This window comes from Mesoplodon bidens (genome assembly GCF_964165515.1).
Source record: "Mesoplodon bidens genome assembly, chromosome: 3".
NCBI classification, from domain to species: Eukaryota; Metazoa; Chordata; class Mammalia; order Artiodactyla; family Ziphiidae; genus Mesoplodon; species Mesoplodon bidens.
Window position 1 is genome coordinate 136,725,642 of NC_138178.1, and position 21,434 is coordinate 136,747,075.

The 21,434-nt window shown below is 36.9% G+C and overlaps 2 protein-coding genes across 4 annotated transcripts in view; one reads left to right on the forward strand and one right to left on the reverse strand.

Moving 5' to 3' along the window:
- Positions 1 to 40: 40 nt before the first annotated feature.
- Positions 41 to 18,359, forward strand: JKAMP (JNK1/MAPK8 associated membrane protein). Of its 3 annotated transcripts, none has more exons than XM_081229430.1 (7): positions 41 to 129; positions 2,099 to 2,190; positions 2,764 to 2,918; positions 8,697 to 8,903; positions 12,152 to 12,333; positions 15,595 to 15,671; positions 17,550 to 18,359. In XM_081229430.1, the coding sequence occupies exons 1-7, from the start codon at positions 126 to 128 to the stop codon at positions 17,766 to 17,768; spliced, it is 936 nt and encodes a 311-aa protein (XP_081085556.1). In that variant the 5' UTR covers positions 41 to 125; the 3' UTR covers positions 17,769 to 18,359. The 3 variants fall into 3 exon arrangements, with proteins under 3 accessions (XP_081085556.1, XP_081085558.1, XP_081085557.1); XM_081229432.1 differs by having other exon boundaries at positions 45 to 129; positions 2,067 to 2,190; XM_081229431.1 differs by having other exon boundaries at positions 49 to 129; positions 2,117 to 2,190.
- Positions 18,360 to 18,382: 23 nt separating this feature from the next.
- Positions 18,383 to 21,434, reverse strand: part of CCDC175 (coiled-coil domain containing 175) — a 73,306-nt gene continuing 70,254 nt past the window's right edge. The window contains exon 20 of the mRNA XM_081229429.1: positions 18,383 to 19,078. Coding sequence (XP_081085555.1) covers positions 18,978 to 19,078 — 101 coding nt within the window. The 3' untranslated portion in view covers positions 18,383 to 18,977. The remainder of the gene's footprint in view (positions 19,079 to 21,434) is intronic.

A 21,434-nucleotide genomic window follows, 5' to 3' on the forward strand; every position in this document is an offset into this window, starting at 1 on the left:
CTTCGGAGCGGTCGCCCGGGTTACCAGGAGGCGGAGCCGTCGAGGCGGCTTTGGCCCGGATGTCCGGGCGCTGCGGTCGGGTCGGCTGATCTACGAACCTCTCCAAGGAAACCTGCAAGCTGCCGATGGGTGAGTGATTGCAGAGGTCCCGGGAAGCATTTATCCTAGTCTCTGCTTCTTCCCTACGCTCCCAGCTCTGGGCCACAGCGGGTGGCCTCCGGATAGCGGCGAATCCTTGTCCCTTGCTCCCAGCAGCTCTTGGCCGGGTCGAGGTGGGATAGGGATAGTCTCTGCTCCAGACAAGCTGCAGCGGGGAGACCGACTGCAGAGGGGACGCCGGCTGCGTACTGGGGGAAAAGGCCAGGCCTTTGTTGTTTGTTCAAAATGTCACCTCAGTCCCTTTGTCTCGGTCCCTTTGTTTAACATTCCTGAGAGTTGTTTAAAGCGCGGGCGTAAGTGCAGGAAAACCGGAAAGGAAGCAGAAGCTAATTGCTGCTTAACTGTTGTGTCCTGCTTCAGCATCAAACGTTGAGTTTGGGGGGCCCTTCACAAAGGGGCATGACGGTTGCAAAAAGTAAAAAATCTAGACCTCCTTTACTAAAGGAAATCAAAGGGGAAAGTGAGCGTACAGTGGGAGCTAGGGTTTTTTTGGTCGACGGTAAGCTGTTGCGTTCAGTTTATCATACCGGTTTTCAGGCCTTGGATTTTGAGAAATTTTAGATTATTGACACTCAAATGTATTTATTATGCATCTGCTAGATGCAAAACCGGTATAGAAGGTTTCCAATTCTTTACCTTCTGCCTTCTCAAAAAATCTGAAACAACTCGTTTCCGTCTATAGTTTAGAACATTGTGATTACAACTGGTTTAAAAATAAGTGCCAAGTAAGGTAAAGAAGCCCATGGGTTTTTTAAAAAGTCAGAAATTTGATAAAAGTGAAAATATTAAACTTGAGGCATTTTAGTCAGCGCCATTTCTATTTTTCTCTTAAGCACAAGGAGAAAGAAAAAACTCTACTTGAATTTGAAAGAAGAACGAGTATTGTGGATCAGGCAGTCTCTAGATTGTGAATTCATGAAGAATTTGGGAAATGATTGTTCAAGAATAGCCATAAAATGCATAATTTCCCAAGTTAATTCACATTTGGCCACAGTTGTTTTGGATTTATTCCACACTAGGCTGTAGGTTCTTTGAGGGTAGGGACTCTGTCATGTTCCTCCGTGGATCTTTAGGGGCCCTTCACCAATGGAATCAGACACTTAATGCATGTTTACTGAAGGAATGAATCAGTGATTGAAGGGAATCAGATGTCACTGATGAAAAAAACTCGTTCGATAGTTTCTCCCTGTAGATGAGGTCAAAGACAATCTGTAGGCCCTGAGTTTTTTGGTTAAAAAGAGCTGCTTTTTATGTTGTCCAAGCCTTGAGATCAGAGGGTTGATTCTAATGCAGTGGTTCCTAAGTCTTGGTCAGAGGCCCAGTGACAGCCTTGATGAAATCTTCACTTGTCCTCTACAAAAATGACTAAAGTTAGGATAATTTACAAGCTTCCTGTAAGGTGAATGTATTTACTTTAAAGGCCTTCCCTTTATTCTGAACTTATGTCCTTTCTGCTTTTCTGGTATTAAAGGGTGTTCTGTCATGAAGGAAGGTGATAATAGATTTCGTGTGTATGCTCGCACTTAATGTCCTGACTGGGCAAAATAAAAAGTATCCATCCTCTCTTAGTCCTCTAGTTAAAAAAAAGAAAAAAAAAGGAAATTCAAAAGTCTAGACCATCTAATCAAGGGGAATGATGGCTGGTTGGAGCCACTGGAGACGTACCAGGTTAGGCTTTGAGTTGTGGGCATGAAGTCCGCTCTGCTGGTTGAGGACCTTAATCTTAAGGAACAGTATTAGCAATAAGGTTCCATGTAACCTTCAGTAGTGTCACAGTGTAAAAGGAAAACTTTAAATAAATGCATCAAGACTTTTGTCTAATACATATTTTTTTAATTGAAAGTGTGTTGAGATATTTCTGCCAAATGTTTCAGCTCTTATTACCTTATTTTTTATAATCACAAAAGATGTTACTATACTGGCATTTGTTTTTAAAAAGCTGTCGATATTCAACCAGCATGCCTTGGACTGTATTGTGGGAAGACCCTGTTATTTAAAAATGGCTCAACTGAAATATATGGAGAATGTGGGGTAAGTCTTAACATTTGTATGTTATTTCATTTGTAAAATCTTTTTGCTTCTGAAATATTGTCACATGTAGAATAACTTTTTTCTTCAATGTATTCAACTTATAAAAGAATATGGAGGTGTTAATAAAATCCTTATTTGTGTTGTCATATTGATTATATATCTATAATACATCTTGACGGTCACAGTTATTAAGTTTTTTAATTTGGTAGTTTTATAATAATTTCGAATTACTTTTTATTAATATAGAAAAGTAATTTGGACAATAATTTAGCATTACAACTCCAGAGCATTTCTCTGCAATTTTTATATGGTGTTAATAACTAGGTTTTTCATGTAATATTAGTCAACTATTTTAGTAACTTAATAAAGAGTCCTTTAATAACCTTATACAGGTATAGCAAATACAATGTAGATTGCTTTTTATTTTACTTATGCTTTCTCTTTTATTTTTAAAAGATGCACATGTAAACAGATGTTTAAACTGAAATGTGATGTCTTAGTGAATGATTTTTTGGGGGTGTTAATGTTCTAGGATAATATCCGTACATAAAATACTGTTCTTATATATCATAGGTGTGTCCAAGAGGACAGAGAACAAATGCACGGAAGTATTGTCAGCCTTGCACAGAGTCTCCAGAACTTTATGATTGGCTCTATCTTGGATTTATGGCTATGCTTCCTCTTGTTTTACATTGGTTCTTCATTGAATGGTACTCAGGGAAAAAGAGGTTAGCACTTTCTATGAATGTATCTGGGTGGACTGATGTTGGAATAGCTGTCATTTAGAAGACCTTATCAAGTAATTATACTTCTGCTTTTGTAAAAGTGGCAAACCTGTTTTTCCTTTATCTTTTGATTACTTTTGACGGTGGCAAGGAAACTTAATGCTAGGGCATGCCTCAGTAAATATTAAGGGAAATATCCTTTGTCTGTTTTACTCTGAGTGGTGCTGAGGGAGTATTTTATTTATATTTTTATTTCTTAATTATCTTCATTGGTTTTCTACAAAGACTTGGCTATGATTACAAACTGTTTATTGTTCTAAAACAAATACTTTGCAACTTAATACTAGTAATCTAGTATAATGTAGTTAAAATGTTATAGCTGCAACCTAATTATGAAAACTCATACTAAAACAAATCCAAAAAATTTACTGAGCATTGCGTTTTATGTTGAAAAGATCAGGGAAGGAGATACAAACATAACTGATGTGGTTTATAGTCATACTCTTGTAGAGAAGACAAATATATACATAACTAATTATAATACAAATCAGTCTTAAAAGTATATAACCAAAAAGTATATAAAAGCTTTATAAACAAAATGCTCTGGAATCACAAAGAATGGAAGAGATAAATTGTGCCTGGTGGCACCCAAAACACTTCAAAAAAGGAACATTTTAGGCAGAGGCAACAGCGTGAACACTGGTGGGGAGGTATGAAACGTGATCTCTTGTGGGTGGGAATGGAAGTAGTTGGGTGTTCAAAGTGTGGATTGCATATGAGAGAAAGGTAATAAAAAGGAAGGTGGGAAAGGGGGTTGTGGCTAGAATGTGAAAGTTCTTGGTGATGATGTGAACCGTATCCCACTGGAAATGAGGAACCAGATTCTACTGTAGTACATTTCAGCCATCCTGGCTGTTGGTTCCTCTGACATCTCAGCATCTTTCCTGCTTTTGACATCTCAGCATCTTTCCTGCTTTAAGTCCTGTCCATTTCCCCAAACTCTTCTCTACCTGAAATACTCTCTTCTCCCTGCAACTTTTTACCTAGCTGCCTTTTCTTCCTTCAGATATCAGGTTAAATTATACCTACTCGGAGAGGCCTCCCCTGACCCAATCTAATGTAGGTCTGTCCCCGTTATTTTTCTCTTTTAATAGCACTCTCATTTTGTTGTTATTTTGTATTTAGCAGTCAACACAATTTGTAGTTATGTTTGTCTCCTCATTTAATGTTATTTCCCACCCCTGACCATAGGCTCCATGAGGGCAGTGGCCATCGCTGTTGTTCTCTATGAAATCTCCAGAGACCAGCACAGCCGCTGGCACATGGTAGATACTCACTTAGTATTTGCCGAGTGAATGATTTATTGGTGAAGGTTTTGGTTTAGAGAAACAGCATCTTGGATGTATGTTTTAGGAAGATAACTTCTGTGGAGGGCAGATTAGTGGTGAGACATATTAGAAAGCTGTTGTCCAAGAAATAGTGATGGCCAGTGGTAGGAACGGAAGTGAAGAGAAGGTCAGGTGGAAGTAGAACCAGTACTTTTCTGGATCTACCTAATAAGTCCACAGTGACTATTTACATTGGAAGAGCATTCATTATTTTTTCAGAAGACTATTAAAAAAATTGTTTTAAAGCAGCTTTCATCCTGCTTTTAATTTCTGTTATAGAATGATGAGAGATGAGGGTTAGAAAAGAGATGTGATTAACAGAGCTAAAATAGAATAATTGCTCATTTGGAACTTCTCAGCCCAGAGTGGAGAAGAGGTGGGCTTAATGGATGTACCTCACCAAATGCATTTGAACTAAAACATCAGATATGTTTTGAGAGAGAATTTTAGAGCAGAGGGTAGAGCCTTGGTTTGGGGGTAAAGCAGAGGTGTGATCAGTGCTTAGGCAGGAAAGGAGGTGGGTTTAAAAAGGAGGCTGCATATCTATGCTTTGCCTAGGAAATTGGTAGCAAGGAAGGCAAGGACTATCTCTTGCATTTTCCTGAGACATTGCACTTAAAATCAAGGAAGCAGGGGCCTAGCTGTCTGAGGCTAGACTCATATGTTTCTTGACATTTTTTTCATTCTTTCCTCCTTAAAGAAGCTTTTTAGATACCTTTTTCCCCCAATTCCACCTACCCCATAAAATTTTAATATCACAGATATATTGTTTATTGGTTTATATAGTGTATGTATACATGTGCTTTATATATAAAAAGTGTAATATTATTTTATACTCTTGTCCCCTTGGGAGTGCTAGTGCCCATTGAGAATGCATGGGCTAGACACTAATCAAAACTTCCCTTTCTGGCCTGCTTGCTTTCCCCAAAGTTTAGTATTAAATTTGTTTTTCTTTGAGGCCAGGGCAGAGATAGGCAGAAATTGCATGTTTTTATGTAATGAAGCCAGAAGGTGTGCTTCTTCCGTAATTTGTTTTTATGTAATTTATAGCTTTCCAAATGTATTCATGCAACAATCTTTAGGGATGTTTGCAGTGTGCCAGGTGCTGTGCTAGGTTGCGGGATTCAGAGATGATGAAAATGTGGGTGCTCACAGTCCAGTGGATGAGGTAGACAAACCAATACAGTGTATGTGAGGGTCTATAGGAGAGGTGTGTACAGAGGTTTAAGGCTAGCTTAAAGAGGGAAGAAGTCAATTCTGTCCTCTCAAAATCGGGTGGTGTCACAGGAGAAAAAACTCACTTTAAGTTGAACTTTGAAAAACGAGTAGTTTTTGAGAGAGGAATTGAAGAAAGAGTCAGACAGTAAGAAAAAGATGTGCAAAAGTCTAGAGCCAAGAAAGAGCACAGCATAACCAAGAAATGAGAGCTGAGGGTGCTATGAGAAATAGGGACTAAATGAGACCAAGATATAAAGAGGTTTGGGGCTGGGGGAGTCTTAGGAAATACTCCTAAGACCTGGGGACAACCCCAGAGCTGATCTTGAAGGATACACCATTTGCCAGATAGGTGACGTGTTTTGAGGTAGAGCATGAAGCATGCTGGGATGAATGGAGCAGTGAGGAAACAAAGTAATTTCGTAAGGGCAGGAGGTGTGGGAGATAAGGCTGGTAGGAAGTATTTTTCCTGAAAGGCAGATGGGATCCACTGAAGTAGTTTAATAAGGGGAGTTTTAAAAGCAGATTCCATTTTGTAAAGATTACGTAGTTGACTGCAGATGGATTGAAAGGGAGCATGATGAGAAGAGGAAGCCAGTAAGAAGGTTGCTAAAGTCATGGCAAGAAATAATGAGGTTGGGATTTTGCCTCTAAAAATATGAATTCTGTAAGGAAGCAAAAGATTGGATTATATAATACGAAAGTGTACACGTTTACTTACATATTTCGTGTCTTCATCTGTGTAAAATGGCACAGGAGTTCTGCTTCCAACACCATGGGCTAATTAGGAGCTCCAGGTCACCCTCCTGCATGAAATAACTAAAGTCTGGAAGAGACATACTGTTTAAGACATTGCTGGTCTCACAGGAATAAGGGGGGATCTCCGAGAACTCTTCTTTTTCAGAAAACAAGCAAACCTACCCTGAGCTGGGGCCAGAGTGACAAACCAGGCAGTAGGGTTGGGAGGGTAGCCAGAGGTTAACTGCCGATAGCAACTGGGTAGTCCTTTCTGTTCCACGTGATGTTGAGTTGGGATGCACCCATCTAGAGGCTGGACTGGGCTGTGGTGTTCAAAATGAGTAACTCATATGCTGGAGTAGGTGCCGGCTGTCAGCTGTTAGCACATGGGGGCTGCTGACCAGCTGCTCTTTTATCTTTGGTATTCTGCAGCTTAATTATAATGTGAATTTCTTTTTATTTATTCTGCTTGGGATGTGTTTTGCTTCCTAGGAAGCAATTCTGTGAATTTGTTTTTCATTCTTTCAGATGAGCCCAGTCAAACCACAGAACAGTGAGAAATAATCACTGGTGGTTGTTTCAAGCCATTGAGTTTTAGGGTAGTTTGCTGTGCAGTGATAGGTAACTGAAACATTGTTCAAATAGAAAACTCAAAAGCATCTGTAGAGAAGCAATCATAAATAATGAGAGTTTAGTGAAGAGGCTGGCTGTAAGCTAAGTATATAAAATCAATTACCTCCCTATATTTCATTTACAGAATCACAGTACTGTAAGGTAGCCAAGACCAAGGTAGCTAAGCTACATTGGATTTATACTGTGGAACTTGACAAGCTAATTCTCTAATTTATATGGAAGTTCAAAGGCCCAAGAATGAGCAACACCACTGAAAAAGTAAAAGAATGTATGTAATATCAAGAATTATTGTCATCTTCTGTTGTCTCAGGGATAGATAAAGGGACCCCAGGAACAAAATAGAGAACCTAGAAAAGGCTGGTTATATAGGAGACTTTATATGGCAGAAGTGGCATGGCAGCTTAGTGGGGAGAACAGAGCAACTATTCAAGAAAATGCTGCTGCTGGGACAGTTGGATATCCAAATGGGAAAAGCTAAAGTTATATCCTAACTTAGACACAGAAATCTCTTCTGAGTTAAAGATTGAAACATGAAAAGCAAAACCTTAAAACTTTTAGAAGAAAATATAGGATAATATTTTTCTTAGAGTGAGAATCTGCTAACCAGAAGTTTAAAAATTGATAATGGCAACTATATTAAAATTTAGAGCATCTATTCATAAAAAGACATCACAAAGAAAATGAAAATTCAACCCACAAACTGAGAGGAAGACATTTGCAACACATTTTACTAACAAAGCAGAATGGATAAATAATGGAAAGATCACACAATGGAATATTATACAGCAGTGAAAACGACTGAACTTCAGATATAAGCAAAACCATGAATGAATCTTGGAAATGTAATTTTGAGTGGAAAGAAAAATCTCAGAAAGCTTACCTCACTTTATCATGTTGAAAAATAAGCAAAACTAAATAGTGGTTTTGAAGTATAAATACAGTTGGAATAAAAACTGTTTAGAAAAACTGATAAAGAACATTTAGTATAATGGTTATTTCTAGGGGAGAGACAGGAATGGGGAGGAACAGGTAGATATAAGTTGTTAATGTTTTAGTTATTGGGTTAGGTGGTGAGCTTACAATGTTTATTATATTTTATAACTAATATGTATTACATATAATCTTTTATGTACTTTTAATGTTTAAGATAATTTAAAATGATGCATAGATAACTTTAAGACATTTTTAATAATTTGGCGAGTTACTGAAGATAAAGGTAGATCTAATATCTGCTCTTCTACACATTTAGACAATATTGGCACAGTATTATCTGGGATGAGTATTTATCCCTTTTTAGTAAACAAGGTTAAATCCTTCTCAAGTAGTTTTCATATGTGCTTGGCTTTACTTACCTATTTATAAGATTTTTTTGTTTCAGGATTTATCAGTCAAAACTTCTTTTTAGAATACATATTTTGGGGCTTCCCTGGTGGCGCAGTGGTTGAGAATCTGCCTGCCAATGCAGGGGACACGGGTTCAAGCCCTGGTCTGGGAAGATCCCACATGCCGCAGAGCAACTGGGCCCGTGAGCCACAACTACTGAGCCTGTGCATCTGGAGCCTGTGCTCTGCAACAAGAGAGGCCGTGACAGTGAGAGGCCCGCGCACTGCGATGAAGAGTGGCCCCCACTTGCCACAACTAGAGAAAGCCCTCGCACAGAAACGAAGACCCAACACAGCCAAAAATAAATAAATTAATTAATTAAAAAAAAAAAAGAATACATATTTTGAAGCATACACAGGTTTTATTAAAAGCCACTTAACATGCTGAGAATTTTCTGGTGATTGTGCTTCCTTTGTTTTACTAGTTCCAGTGCCCTTTTCCAACACATCACTGCGTTATTTGAATGCACTATGGCAGCTATCATCACCTTACTTGTGAGCGATCCAGTCGGTGTGCTTTATATCCGTTCATGTCGAGTATTGATGCTTTCTGATTGGTACACCATGCTTTACAATCCAAGTCCAGATTATGTTACCACAGTGCACTGTACTCATGAAGCTGTCTACCCACTGTAAGTATTTATTTAGACGTAAGATCATTTTTTAAAAAATGATGATTATAGATTTCATTCATTTAAGCAGATTGAGCCTTGTGAAATGGCTCCTAGGCACTGGGGGAGATATACAGAAATGATTTTCTTCTTTTAAGTGATACATAATCTGAGAAGAGGAAATAGAAATACATCTTAGTATAATAGAAGTGAAAGTATTTTTGTGTTGATGTTGAAGTATGTCTGAGCACTTCTAAAATAAGCTTTATCTTTTTCTTAAGGGAATTATAAAGAAAACCTTTTTCTTATACAACGGAGAAGCAATATCTGACATACAGGAAGTAGTATAGGCTTTGGAGCTAAAAACAGGCTTGAGTTTGAATCCCAGGTCTGTCAGCTGTTAACTTGAACATGTTAAGAGCCTCTTAACCTCGGCTTTCCTGTTGGTAAAAATGGGAATAATGATACCTTATAAGGTGACTTAAATAAATGCCTTGCATACAGGAAGCACTTATAAGTAGCTGGCATTATTATTAGAGTGCTTGGCTTAATGTTCTTTCTTTTTTGTTTTTGTTTTTTTTAAAAAATATCAAATTCATAAGATTCTGTATAATATTACCCTGGCCTACATTTTTAGAATTTCTGTGAATTAGTGTTCATTCTGATGTGTTTTTCTCAGTAAATGTATAATAGAATTGTCTGGTATTTGTATTCTCATAGTTGTAGCAAGTTACCATTGTGTAATATACTCAACAAAATAGTACTTTTTGTGCAATTCTTAATAGTACTGTGTCAAAAACAAACATGCACGTATATAAAAAGATACTTTGCAAAAAACGACATCCAAAAAAAAAGTAGAAAAAAAAAGCAACACAAAACAAAAAATGAGATCCAGATATAGAGCTATAAAAATATTTTCCACCTGCCTACCTTTTAAGTCCTGCAAATTATTTATATATATACAGAGACAACCAGACATATTTATATATATAAATTGTATCTAAAAGACTGATACTATCTTCTTTGTTGATTTCATAGAGCTATAACCCTCAGCTTTGATTATTCTCTTGTCACATATTGTCCTGGGGACTTGCAGAACTTAACCTGGTCCTATATAGAGAAGTTAATTACTGAATCAAATATTATATTTAAATAAGATGTATAACCATCTTATTTAAAAGAAAATCAGACTCATTTACTGCTATTCACATCTATAGTGTTTTCTATAATATCTGTAAATCCTGTAGTAGGAGAGTCAAAAAATATGAGAACAGCGATGGCAAATAGGTACTCGCAGCCCTCATTCTGCAGTCATAACAGCCACTTCTAATTTATTACAGCACTTGTCCTGCTGAGTTGGGTGTAGCCTCAGAGCCTTGTCACAGCACTCAGTCAGACTCATCACACAACTTCATTGATTAGGACATTTTCCATCTGTTCACCATCTTTGAATTAAGTAGGTTTTTTTTTTTTCTTAGCAGCTTTACCAATAGTCACTGTGGAATGGACTGTCTGCCTTGTTTTATTAATTATACAAAACAATGTTTTATTAAAAGTATGAGAAGATTTTATAATACCAGCATTTGAATTCATACATGTTACTTTACATAACCATTTAAACTTACATATATGGCTAGACTGGGGCTAAACATTTCTGAAAGCTGTAGGACTTACCAAAGTCATAATGATTTTTATCTTTTGTAAGTCAACAAAAAGTAATGGCGCAATATTAACAGAAACCTTGGAACACTATTACATTGACTAGTGGAGGATATCTTCTCCATTGGTATATATAAATTCCTTACAAATTGAAAAATATCAGAATACTTTTACTGATAGTTATAGTTTTGAGGGGAAATTAATTAGATAAGATATGGAAAAACATGCAAGCTTCTATCATTAGAAACTTACTGCAAAAGGTAATGTTTACTAAAACTGAGTTATTGACAATGAGCAGTAATTACTGTTGTAATAAAACTTAGCTTTAGCTTGTCAGATTTATCCTATATGCATATGAGGGGCATGGATGGGGGGCGGAGGTAGAGGATGAGGTCTTCTGGTGGAGAGCAGGGGCAGGACACGGGTATCTGCTTCCAAAAGCTAGTTTCCTAGTTCTTTAGGGCAGGTAGCACATGATGGTTTCCTTCTGATTAAAATAATAGTCTTTTTGGAGCTCTTAAGGAACTACAAGCTGAAGGAATAGACAGCTTTTATTTTGTTTTGATATTGGTAAGAGGTAGCCTAAGAAGACAAAACTCATCATCCAAGAAGTGAGGCTTGAAATAATGCAGTATGGTACAGGGCTGGACCTAAAATCATCATGAGAGCACAGCGACCCGGTATCATTAAGCTGTGTGGAGAAGAGGCATGTGGTCAGTTATTTGAAACAACTCCCGTGCTTCCCTTGACTCTCCCTTGCAAGGGAGAGGGTTTGCATATAAGATGGTAAAAAATAATTTGAAAATCCTCATGAAAAGGAAGTTAGAACTATGTGCATAGAAATGTAATTATTCAGAATAAGGAGCTAGAAACTATAGTCTGCTGATACAGAGATCTTTTTGCAACTTTTTTTCTGATTGTAAAAATTACATTATAGGATATTTGGAAAACAGAAAAGGCATACCCCGAATAAAATAATCTGTAATTCCATTTCTTAAGATGATCACTGCTAAAAATGTCTTTCCAGCTGCACTTTTTATTTTGATTTTATTTTTATTTTTTTATTCTTTTTTAAAGAATATTAAGGTTATTCTATGCACATGCCATTTTGTAGCCTGTTCTTGTCACTTAATGTATGAGGCACAGTTGCTTTTGTTGTTAACATTTCTTTCATAACTGGATTTTTAATGTCTGCATAGTATTCCAGCATAAATGTACTCTAAAATTTAACCAACTTCCTATTGTTGAATATTTATTTTCTTCCTGAGTTTTCTTTATTGTGTGATTCAATAAAAATGCTTGTTCATCAGGTTTTTGTGTATACCCAATTGTTTCCCTTTGATAAATTTCTACAAGTAAAATTTTTGAATTAAAGGATATAAACATTTTAGGATTTTGGATACACATTTCCAAACTGTCTACCGGAAAGGACTCAGCATACACTTTGCAGTGGTATTATGAGAGCCTTTTTGGTGAACCCTCCACCAATCTGAATATTCGATGGATAGACTTTTTAAACCTTTTTCAGGATCTTTGATTTTAAAATGATCAATGATAAAAATACATTTTAAAACATTTTTGATGTTATAATTTTTTATTTTATTTTCCAGATACACCATTGTATTTATCTATTATGCATTCTGCTTGGTATTAATGATGCTGCTCCGACCTCTTCTGGTAAAGAAGATTGCCTGTGGGTTAGGGAAATCTGATCGATTTAAAAGTATTTATGCTGCACTTTACTTCTTCCCAATTTTAACCGTGCTTCAGGCAGTTGGTGGAGGCCTTTTATGTAAGTTTGTTGGGTAAAGTCAATGAAATATATTTACTATATGTGATAAACAATATTTTCTCTGAGTATAATATAATAGATGGAAATTACTCTTGATATAATAGATGGTTTTTACATATAATAGATGGAAATTACTCATGATAATATATACTGTTTACCATTAAGTCTAGTTTTCTAAATTCCTTTATGAAAGACTTTTAGATAAAGTAAAAAATCCTTTAGACTGATCTGTGACTCGAAAGAAGAATGAGAGAAAGTTGGTGTTAAAGAGCTCATATACTACTAGGAAAGCTATAAGTAGCTGAGAGAACATAGTGAGGGACTTTTTGAATGTGTGACGTTGAACACTGCAAGGATGGATGTTGGATACCATCTTTATATGGAGCCTGCCTGGGTGCAGAGGGCAAGCTTCTGGCCTGAAGGAACTGGGCAGGATGGCATCACTGTGCAAGTAATGTAGCTTAGTAATGAATTTGATTCAAAGTTAGGAGGGTGGAGCTGAGGATAAAGCCACGGGAAGAAGAAATTGGAGACTAGTCAGGGGTCTGTTATCCCTCATATTCTGGTTTTACAGATGTATTGTTTCTTTTGCATAGTGTTTGAAAATCTATAGTTTTTCCTAGCTCCTACCATTTCCTATTTTCTTAGATTTGGCCCACTTCATTCTCCTGGATGACCTCTGTAGGCATTTGAGGTTGCTATTCTTGCTCTAGGGACTAGAGACCTCCTCTTAAAAGGATTTCAGGAGGAAGAGTAACATGACTAGATTTGCATTTTAGAAAGATAACTTGGTAGCAGTGTGGAAGATGGATTGGCAGGGAAGAGAACCTGGGGGATCAGTTAAGAGATGACAGCCATAAGCTGGGCCTGACTGTCTGACCTAAAGCAGAGAAACATTGGGAAAGAAGAACTATTTCAAAGACAGAGTTAACTAAGCTAGGTAACTAATTAAATATAGGGGTTGAGGAAATGGGAGGAGAATACGATAAAGGAGCTTTCTGACTTAGTAACTAGTGAATGTATGAATAATGAATGTTAGAATAAGCAAATAGGTTGGTGAGAAGTGAATTCAGTTTTAGGTATTCATGGAATATTCAAAAGAGCACAGGTAGTCATTTATCCTAGACAAGCTTGGGAGAGCTGACTAGGCTTGAAGATTTAAGAATTACCAGCCCTCAGATCCCTGTGTCCTAGACTGCCACTGGTTCTATTGTATAGAACCTCTTGGTTATGAAATGGGGAAAAGGGAAAAGCTGTGGAAAGCATGGAAAGGTTTGGAAAGTTAACCTAAGGAGACTGCCAGACAGTGTTGCTTCCCATGTTGTAGCTGCCTATATGGAAAACGCCTTTTCCCACACTGAAAGTCTTTGGATCATTTTGTTAACAAGCCTCCACTCAAAGCACATTCATAGGAGGATCAAGGAGTTATTGTTTATTTGCACTAAGTATAAACTTGTGCAATCTGCTGAGATTAGTCACAGAGGGTATCATACCAACTCATAATTTTATGGTGTTGAAAAAAGGCACCAGCAGATTTGGAGCCTGGTGAGGACTCGTTTCTTGGTTCATTGATGGCTGTCTTCTTTCAGTGTCCTCACATAGCAGAAGAGGGAAGAGGTCTTTGAGGTCTCTTTTATAAGGGCACAAATCCCATTCATGAGGGCTCCACCCTCATGACCTAATCCACCCCAAAGGCCCCTCCACCTATTAACAGCATCATATTGGGGGTTAGGATTTCAACATAAGAATTTGGGGGGGTGGGGTCACAAACATTTAGTCCGTGACAAGGGAATATAGCAAGTCTGAGCAAAGTAGAGCACCAAGAGGCTTCTGGTAGCTCAAGATACCAGGGTCTAGGGAGAGAGACACTGGGGTAAGTAGGAAGATGTCAGTGACAAACTTGTACTTGCTTGGAAGTATTATTAAAGCCAGTTTTTAAGGGTGATCTTCCTCTGAACCACCAGCAGAACTAAAATGAAGATTTCCAGGCACTACCCCCAGACCTAGTTGCTCAAAATATTACATTGTTTTAGACCCTAGAGTAAGAACCACTCTAAATCCTGCTTTGAGCCCAGAGCCTCCCTCTACTCCCCACAAGTTTGGGGCTTGTTGGAAATTTCCTCTTTCTCCTTTTTACTACCAGTTCTTTCTCTACCAGTTCTTACTATCATTAGCAACATTGTTTAGCTATTTGTAAGTTAATTGGGATTCTTTTGAATGGCTGGTTAGGACCTAATCATTGTCAGTTATTTAGTAATTGGAATCAGGCCTGCATAGATAATTCAGAGATTCTGGCTGCCATATCCTTAATTAACATTTGAAAATGTTCCCGATGGGTTCCACCGCATTGTATTGTAGAATGATTAATAGTTTTAGTAACTGAAGTTAATTGTTTTAAAATAATTGTATAAAAAATAATTCAAGGTATCTTTCTCAATTTGTCCATTTGTTTTAGTGAGCTATAAATTTAGAACATTTTAAGAGGTGGTACTTTTAAGAAAAATTTTCACTTAAAGTATTATTTTACTGTACTGTATTTGAAGTAGAACTGTCTAGAAATTTGACATTAAGAGCACTGAATGATCCATTTAGCCTTTGAGGTTATTGTTATATGACCTTTTAATTAAAGCCGAATTACTCTTATATATAGCCTTTCTCAACTGAAGTTCCCCATCTGGACCACAAAACACAGAAAACTGAGTAATTATTTTCCCAATTCTCCCAAGTTTGATACATAACTAGTATCATGCCAGATGCATAGGAGAGAAGTTGATTCTTTACCTCAGTGGAAGCCTTCAGGCAGGGGTCTTCAAAGCTGGGCCAAAGATAATTTTACATTTTTTAACTGTTGGGGAAAAAAATCAAAAGAAGAGTAGTATTTCTTGACATGTGACCATTATATAAAATTTGAATTTTATTGTCTGAATAACTTATATGTAAGTTATAACTTACAAACTTATAAAGTAAGTTTTACTGGAACACAGACACATCCATTTTCTATATGATCTGGCTGCTTTCCCACTACAACTTCGGACTTAGGTGACGAGACATAAACTGCATGGCCCACGAAGCCAAAAGTATTCACTATCTGGCCCTTTACAGAAAAAGTTTGCTGACCCCTGCCTTAGAGCATTAGGACTTCACTCTCTCCCAAGACTGGTTGAGAAGGTTTTTGTCTGTGGAAAGAATTATACTGTTTGAATTTTTTGATGGTTTATTCAGAAAATAATTTTCAGCATAATACCAATGTTTGTCTTTCAGACTATGCCTTCCCATACATTATATTAGTATTATCTTTGGTTACTCTGGCTGTGTACATGTCGGCTTCCGAAATAGAGGTAGGACATCTTTTTTCCTTTGTTAAAGACTTTTTTTTTATAGATTTGACAACTGAATAGGAGAATAGTGCATATGATATGATATGTTACAACTGATTGTTTTAGTAATCCTTGGCTAAACGATGCCACTCAGTAGCTTTTGGCTCACTAGTTCATGAAAAGTTGTATACTAGACAATATTTGCTTGGGAAATTAGTGAAGTAGTCAGGCTTAACTCTGGCATGTTAGAGAAAAAATTCATTTCACATCATTTATCCACATAGAAAATGTATAATTATTGAAATGTTGAACCTTATTAACACTATTTTGAAGGAAACATAAAAATGCTTTATTTTATATAGAACTAATTCTAGGCTTTTTTTTTTTTTTGCAGTGAACACTAACAGTCATCAATAATTACAGTATACATTCCATACCCTTCTATGTTTTGTCCCTAATTTTATTTTCTTGATTACAGATGTCTACTTTTGCCCTATAATATCTGTAATACTTTGGTGATTTGGAAATATCATTAACACTCACATTAGTTCCGATGCTGTTCCTATCTTGAGATCCTTTTTGTGCCTCTAACTTTTTAATATTTCAGTGGAAGGCCACTGGTAGAACTCTTAGAGAGTAAACTCTAAAGGAATAAAAGTGTAACATGTCTTAGTACTCTTCCGTCCTATCCTTGCTAAGCTAGTGCCTATGCACTGTTTTCAACCGCCCACTACAGTTGATATGTGCTCTCGTATAATTCTTAACATAAAAAAGTTCACCCCAGAGAAAGTTGTTAACTATTTTGGAGTGGTTGCTCTTGAAGCTCCTGTTTCTATTACATTAGTGAAAGAATGAGAGGGGGAAACAAACCACCTAGAAATCATAGTGACTTTTAGGTAGACTAGCAGTAGAGGAACTAGACAGTACTTTTATGGTGATTTTTCAGATGCTTCCATTTATATTCTACTCCCATTTCTCCTTGGTAATCTTTAATCAACTTTGCAGTATGATTAAAGATAAACAAATTAGTTTTGGCACTTTTATCAACTCTAGGGAAATGGGGGGGGAATGATTGGATATTTGAATAAAACGAAATTTTTGAATTTTTGTTTATTATCCATAGTTACTATGGAAAGTTCAATTAACTTGAATCATATTTGTTTCTCTGCTGCTGGGAATCCCCCATATATAAAACATTCATGTACTTCAATTAGCACTCTATACATGAATCAGAAATAGGGATTCAAGTCAGGAAAAGACAGTCAAGCTCTAGGTGAGCTGATGAGCCATTTAATGAGGGAAACTTGTTAAGTAATCAGTTGCAAATTACACTTTAGTGTGTTCATTAGCACATTTAGATATTACTTTTATAATAATTTGGTCCTTCCAATTTCTGTATATTGTAGAGCAGTATTAAAGATAAAAGGGAAATCAGAGTAGTCACATGTCATTTCTGCTCCCTTCTAAGTATCCAGGCAGCAGACTCTAGGAATGCTGGAGTTAAGGAAGTTGGGTGTATGTACCTCCTCCTTCCCACTGGTAGACTCAGCTGCTGTGGATCAGGGCAGGAACAAGGCACAAAATGTGGCTTTCCCCTTCCAGTTCAGATCTTTCAGAAGAAGCTGTAGTGTTTCCAGGGTCGAATGGTGGTGTAGACCAGAACCTAGAGACGTGGGCTCCCGTCTTGGTGCTGCCGCGGAGTGCTGAATGTAGGAAGCCTCAGTTTCCTCATCTGTGAAGTGTAGTAGCAAGACTGGGTGATTTCTTAGGTCCCTGTGATTCTGAGGTTATGATTTTGTGTGACAATAATATGTTTTAAAGTAAAATGTAATAAATTATCTAGCCAATTCAGCCCAATAATCTGTATTTCTCTTTTCTTTCTTTTATAAAATTATGTAGAACTGCTATGATCTTCTGGTCAGAAAGAAAAGACTCATTGTTCTCTTCAGCCACTGGTTACTTCATGCCTATGGAATAATCTCCATTTCCAGAGTGGATAAACTCGAGCAAGATTTACCCCTTTTGGCATTGGTACCCACACCAGCCCTTTTTTACTTGTTCACTGCAAAATTTACCGAACCTTCACGGATACTCTCAGAAGGAGCCAATGGGCACTGAATGTAAAATGCCAAAAAAACCTAAGAAGTGTCCTTAATAAAAGGAAGTAAAGAAATAAAAAAATGTGTTAGTACTCTTCTGTCATACATGGGAATATGATCGTCAGTACACCTAATGTTATGGGGGGTTTGTTGTTTGTTTTCTTTTTTTGACTTAACAGATTTTGTGGTTTGATGGAAAATACAAAATACCATAATTCTCCATTATGTAGTATAACACACCATACACTTAGAGCACACGGTTATATTACACTAGAAGCCTATTAGGAAGCACTTACCTCTTGCAACAATTTAGCTATTCTTTTGTGCAAAGTCATGTTTCTGTGTACCTAGCAATATGTTGTTCCCATTTTTATTAAGAAAAACTGTAACAAGTATAATCTGAAATCCTTAGCATTGGCATAATTGTGCATGCCTGTTGTGTTTCAGTTTTTCAAGTATACTGAATTATAAAGTCAGACATATTTGTGGGGTCTGATAGCAAACATGGAAATCAAGTATGTTGTTTTTTGTTATCTATTTATTTTCACCAATACAGTATTTTGATCTATTACAAAAATAGAGCATAATTTATATAACAGGTCTTTTGTTTTAGGTAGTTTGGTTGAAGACATCTTCAGGTTATTCCTGTTCCTGTAAAGAATAATGATAAAAAAACGCTTAACTACAAAAAAATCTCAAATATCTGGCATTTAATTGTATTTGCCACACTAATTGTGGAAATAATTCAAAATGTTAAGTAGTAAGATTAGTGTCTCTTTCCCAAGTGAATAAATATACTTCCTTCCCCCATATCTCATTTTTGAAGGATATATGCACGTGCCATATTTTATGAATCCTGAGACACAATTTTTGTCACATTGTGATATCTCAATTGATGGCTTCTTAGATTTAACAAAATACAGAATATATACAGTACATAAAGTTTTCTTGTGGTTGGTTGTTAATACCTGTGCTGTGATTTTTATGCTCTGAAGTCTTCAGGAGACTCATTATTGGGAGCAAAATAAGATTTTTGCACTTAATAATCTGACCATGTTTATCCATTTTTATTTTTAGAAGGTTATTTCCTTTTTCTGCTCCTTGGCGAGGGTTGTGTGAGTTTGTTAAATCTCAAACTTTTAAGACTTCCATTGACAGTTGCAAAATAGAAAATGCACTCACTTTTTCTGTAGTTTTGTACCTTTTAAATTCACAGCAGTTGTATCCTTTAAGTTATTTTGTTAGTTTTTCTTTGTTGATGTTTTTTCATAGTACATTCAACCACTGGGAGACGGATTCTTTTGATAGGACTCTGTTTCTTCTTATTTTCTGTAGGAATAAATAAAATGTAAAAAGTCTATATGTATCTTATATAGGTTTATGTAGTTACAATTTTAAATTGCCCCAAGAATCCTCAATTGGATGATTGTATAATGGGCGGGGGCGGGATGGTACTGAGGGATCATGCATCTGATTACCAGGACTATCTTTTTGTCACAGTACATTGGAGTCATTTTAATGATTATTTTCCCCTCCAATGTCCTCTTCTAGCAGAAAAATGTGTATGCAAAAGGAGAAATTGTGCAAGTAATATGATTACAAGTCCTCAAATGCAAAGAATTTTGGAAATACTTAATACATATTTGCATTTTTAATTTGCTTCCTTAAGAACAAGACTAGAACAATTCATAGCAACTGTGGTTGCTAATGTTACTAAATAATTTGTTAAAATGGTCATTAAAAATACACAAAAACAACCCTTTTTCTAGTTCAGCTTTGTTTTGTCTTAGATCCTTGTACTGTATTACTACTCTGGCTGCTACAGTGTATAGTAATTACTTTGCTAACTAGCACTGGATAGGTAATATAAAAGTTAAAATATTTTCTTAATTTGGGTCAATTGATAAATACAACAATTACATTGTTATATATTTGTCTAAAACCGATAGTTTTCAAGACTTGGCTGCCCAATGGAGCCAGCTGAAGAGAGTTCTAAAAACACGCCAGGGTCTCACCCCCAGAGATTCAGGGTGAATTGGTCTGGCTGAGCAGAGGGATTTTTAAAACTTCCTCCAGGTGACTCTAACGTTTGAAAACCATGGTCTAAACACTCTCTTCCTAGTTCAGATCTTAATTTTTCCAAGAGATCTTTTGAAAATTTCTGAGCGAATGATTTTTTAAAGTATTTCTTACTGAAATTTTGATTCTGCTTCAATAACTAGGTTCTCTTCCAGAATTAAATGATCAAAATAAATTATATCAAGTCCTTTTCATCACAATAACAAAAAGATAACTAACAGACAGTTACACGAATTTTTGGATCTTTCTCTAAAAATATCTCTTGGCCTAAAAAAGTCTTCTGTAGAGCACATATCAAGTTAAAATATTTGATTAGCATACAAATTGTTTATCTGTAACCTAAGTTATAGTACATGGTATAATACTCAGGGATTTTTGGAATTTTAAAACAAAATTATATTTAATACTTCTTTACAAATAATCTGTACACAGTTACTATTTGGTTTAGGTATACACCAAGAATTAACTTATTTACCTTTAATTTACAAGAAAGAATGTTAAAACAAAAAGTAACGATTTTAGTTTTCAGGATGAAGTCTGGCATTTCACATTCGGCCAAGCCTATCCCCCACTCTTGCCAACTGGTACCCACTCAGCCACGCTATTACTGTTCCTGGCCAGCTTACGTCAGCTGCTCCTTCAGGAAGACATCCCTGTATATTCCCAACGCCCCAAAAGATTGAGAGGTGCCTCTTTACCCTCCATAGCCACTCAAGAGAAGGAATCCACCATATTCTAATCATCTCTTCACTTGTCTGCTTCTCACAGTGTATGACCAGTTTCAGGGGCTGGTCTTGTTCGACTCAGAAACTGGGCATGTGCTCTAGTACCGGGCTCAAAGGTATTCAATATGCTAATACAGATAGTGCAACGACCCTGAAGGAGAGCACCAGGACCTGCAGGGCCACAGTGACACATTGTGTCCAGAAGAGGGCAGGAGAGGGCTATTAAGCTGTAAGAGATCAAGGCTTCTCTAGAAGTCCATCAGTGACAGAAGACTTTCAACGCGAAATATCCAAGAGCTGAGAGGTGCCTCAGAGATGTTCAAGTAATTCAAGGGGCCAGGGTGACTATTATCTCCTCAGGAGGGCAGAAGATTTCAGGGATCTCAATGCCTAATTTGTGTCTGAGGCATTATTTATTATTCCTGTTAGTTAGCATTCATATTTAACCAGGGCAACTGAAGAGTGGAAGTTAAATAACATGTAAGAAGCAGAGCTGAGATTTGATCCCAGGTCCACCTTCCTCCAAAGCCTATGTGGTGCCAGTGCTCCAGGAGCAGAAACAAGTGGAGTAAGGGAATCCAGAAATCCTCCTTTACATCTCAGCTCCATTTCCAGTTCTCCAGAGACCTCTCCCAATTCCTTAACTAGGTCAAGCCTCTCTCCCTCTTAGGTTCTCTCATAGCTCTCATACCCCACCTGTAAAATTCCTATGACAAGAGGTTTTACATACATGTGCGTAATACTTGGTTCTCCCACTGTGTCAGGGGTGGGCAAACTACAGGGGCAATTCTGCTACAATGGCAGACCTGAGTAGTTGCTACAGAGACCTTATGGGTGACAAAGCCAAAAAATATTATGGCCCTTTAACATTTGCCGGCTTC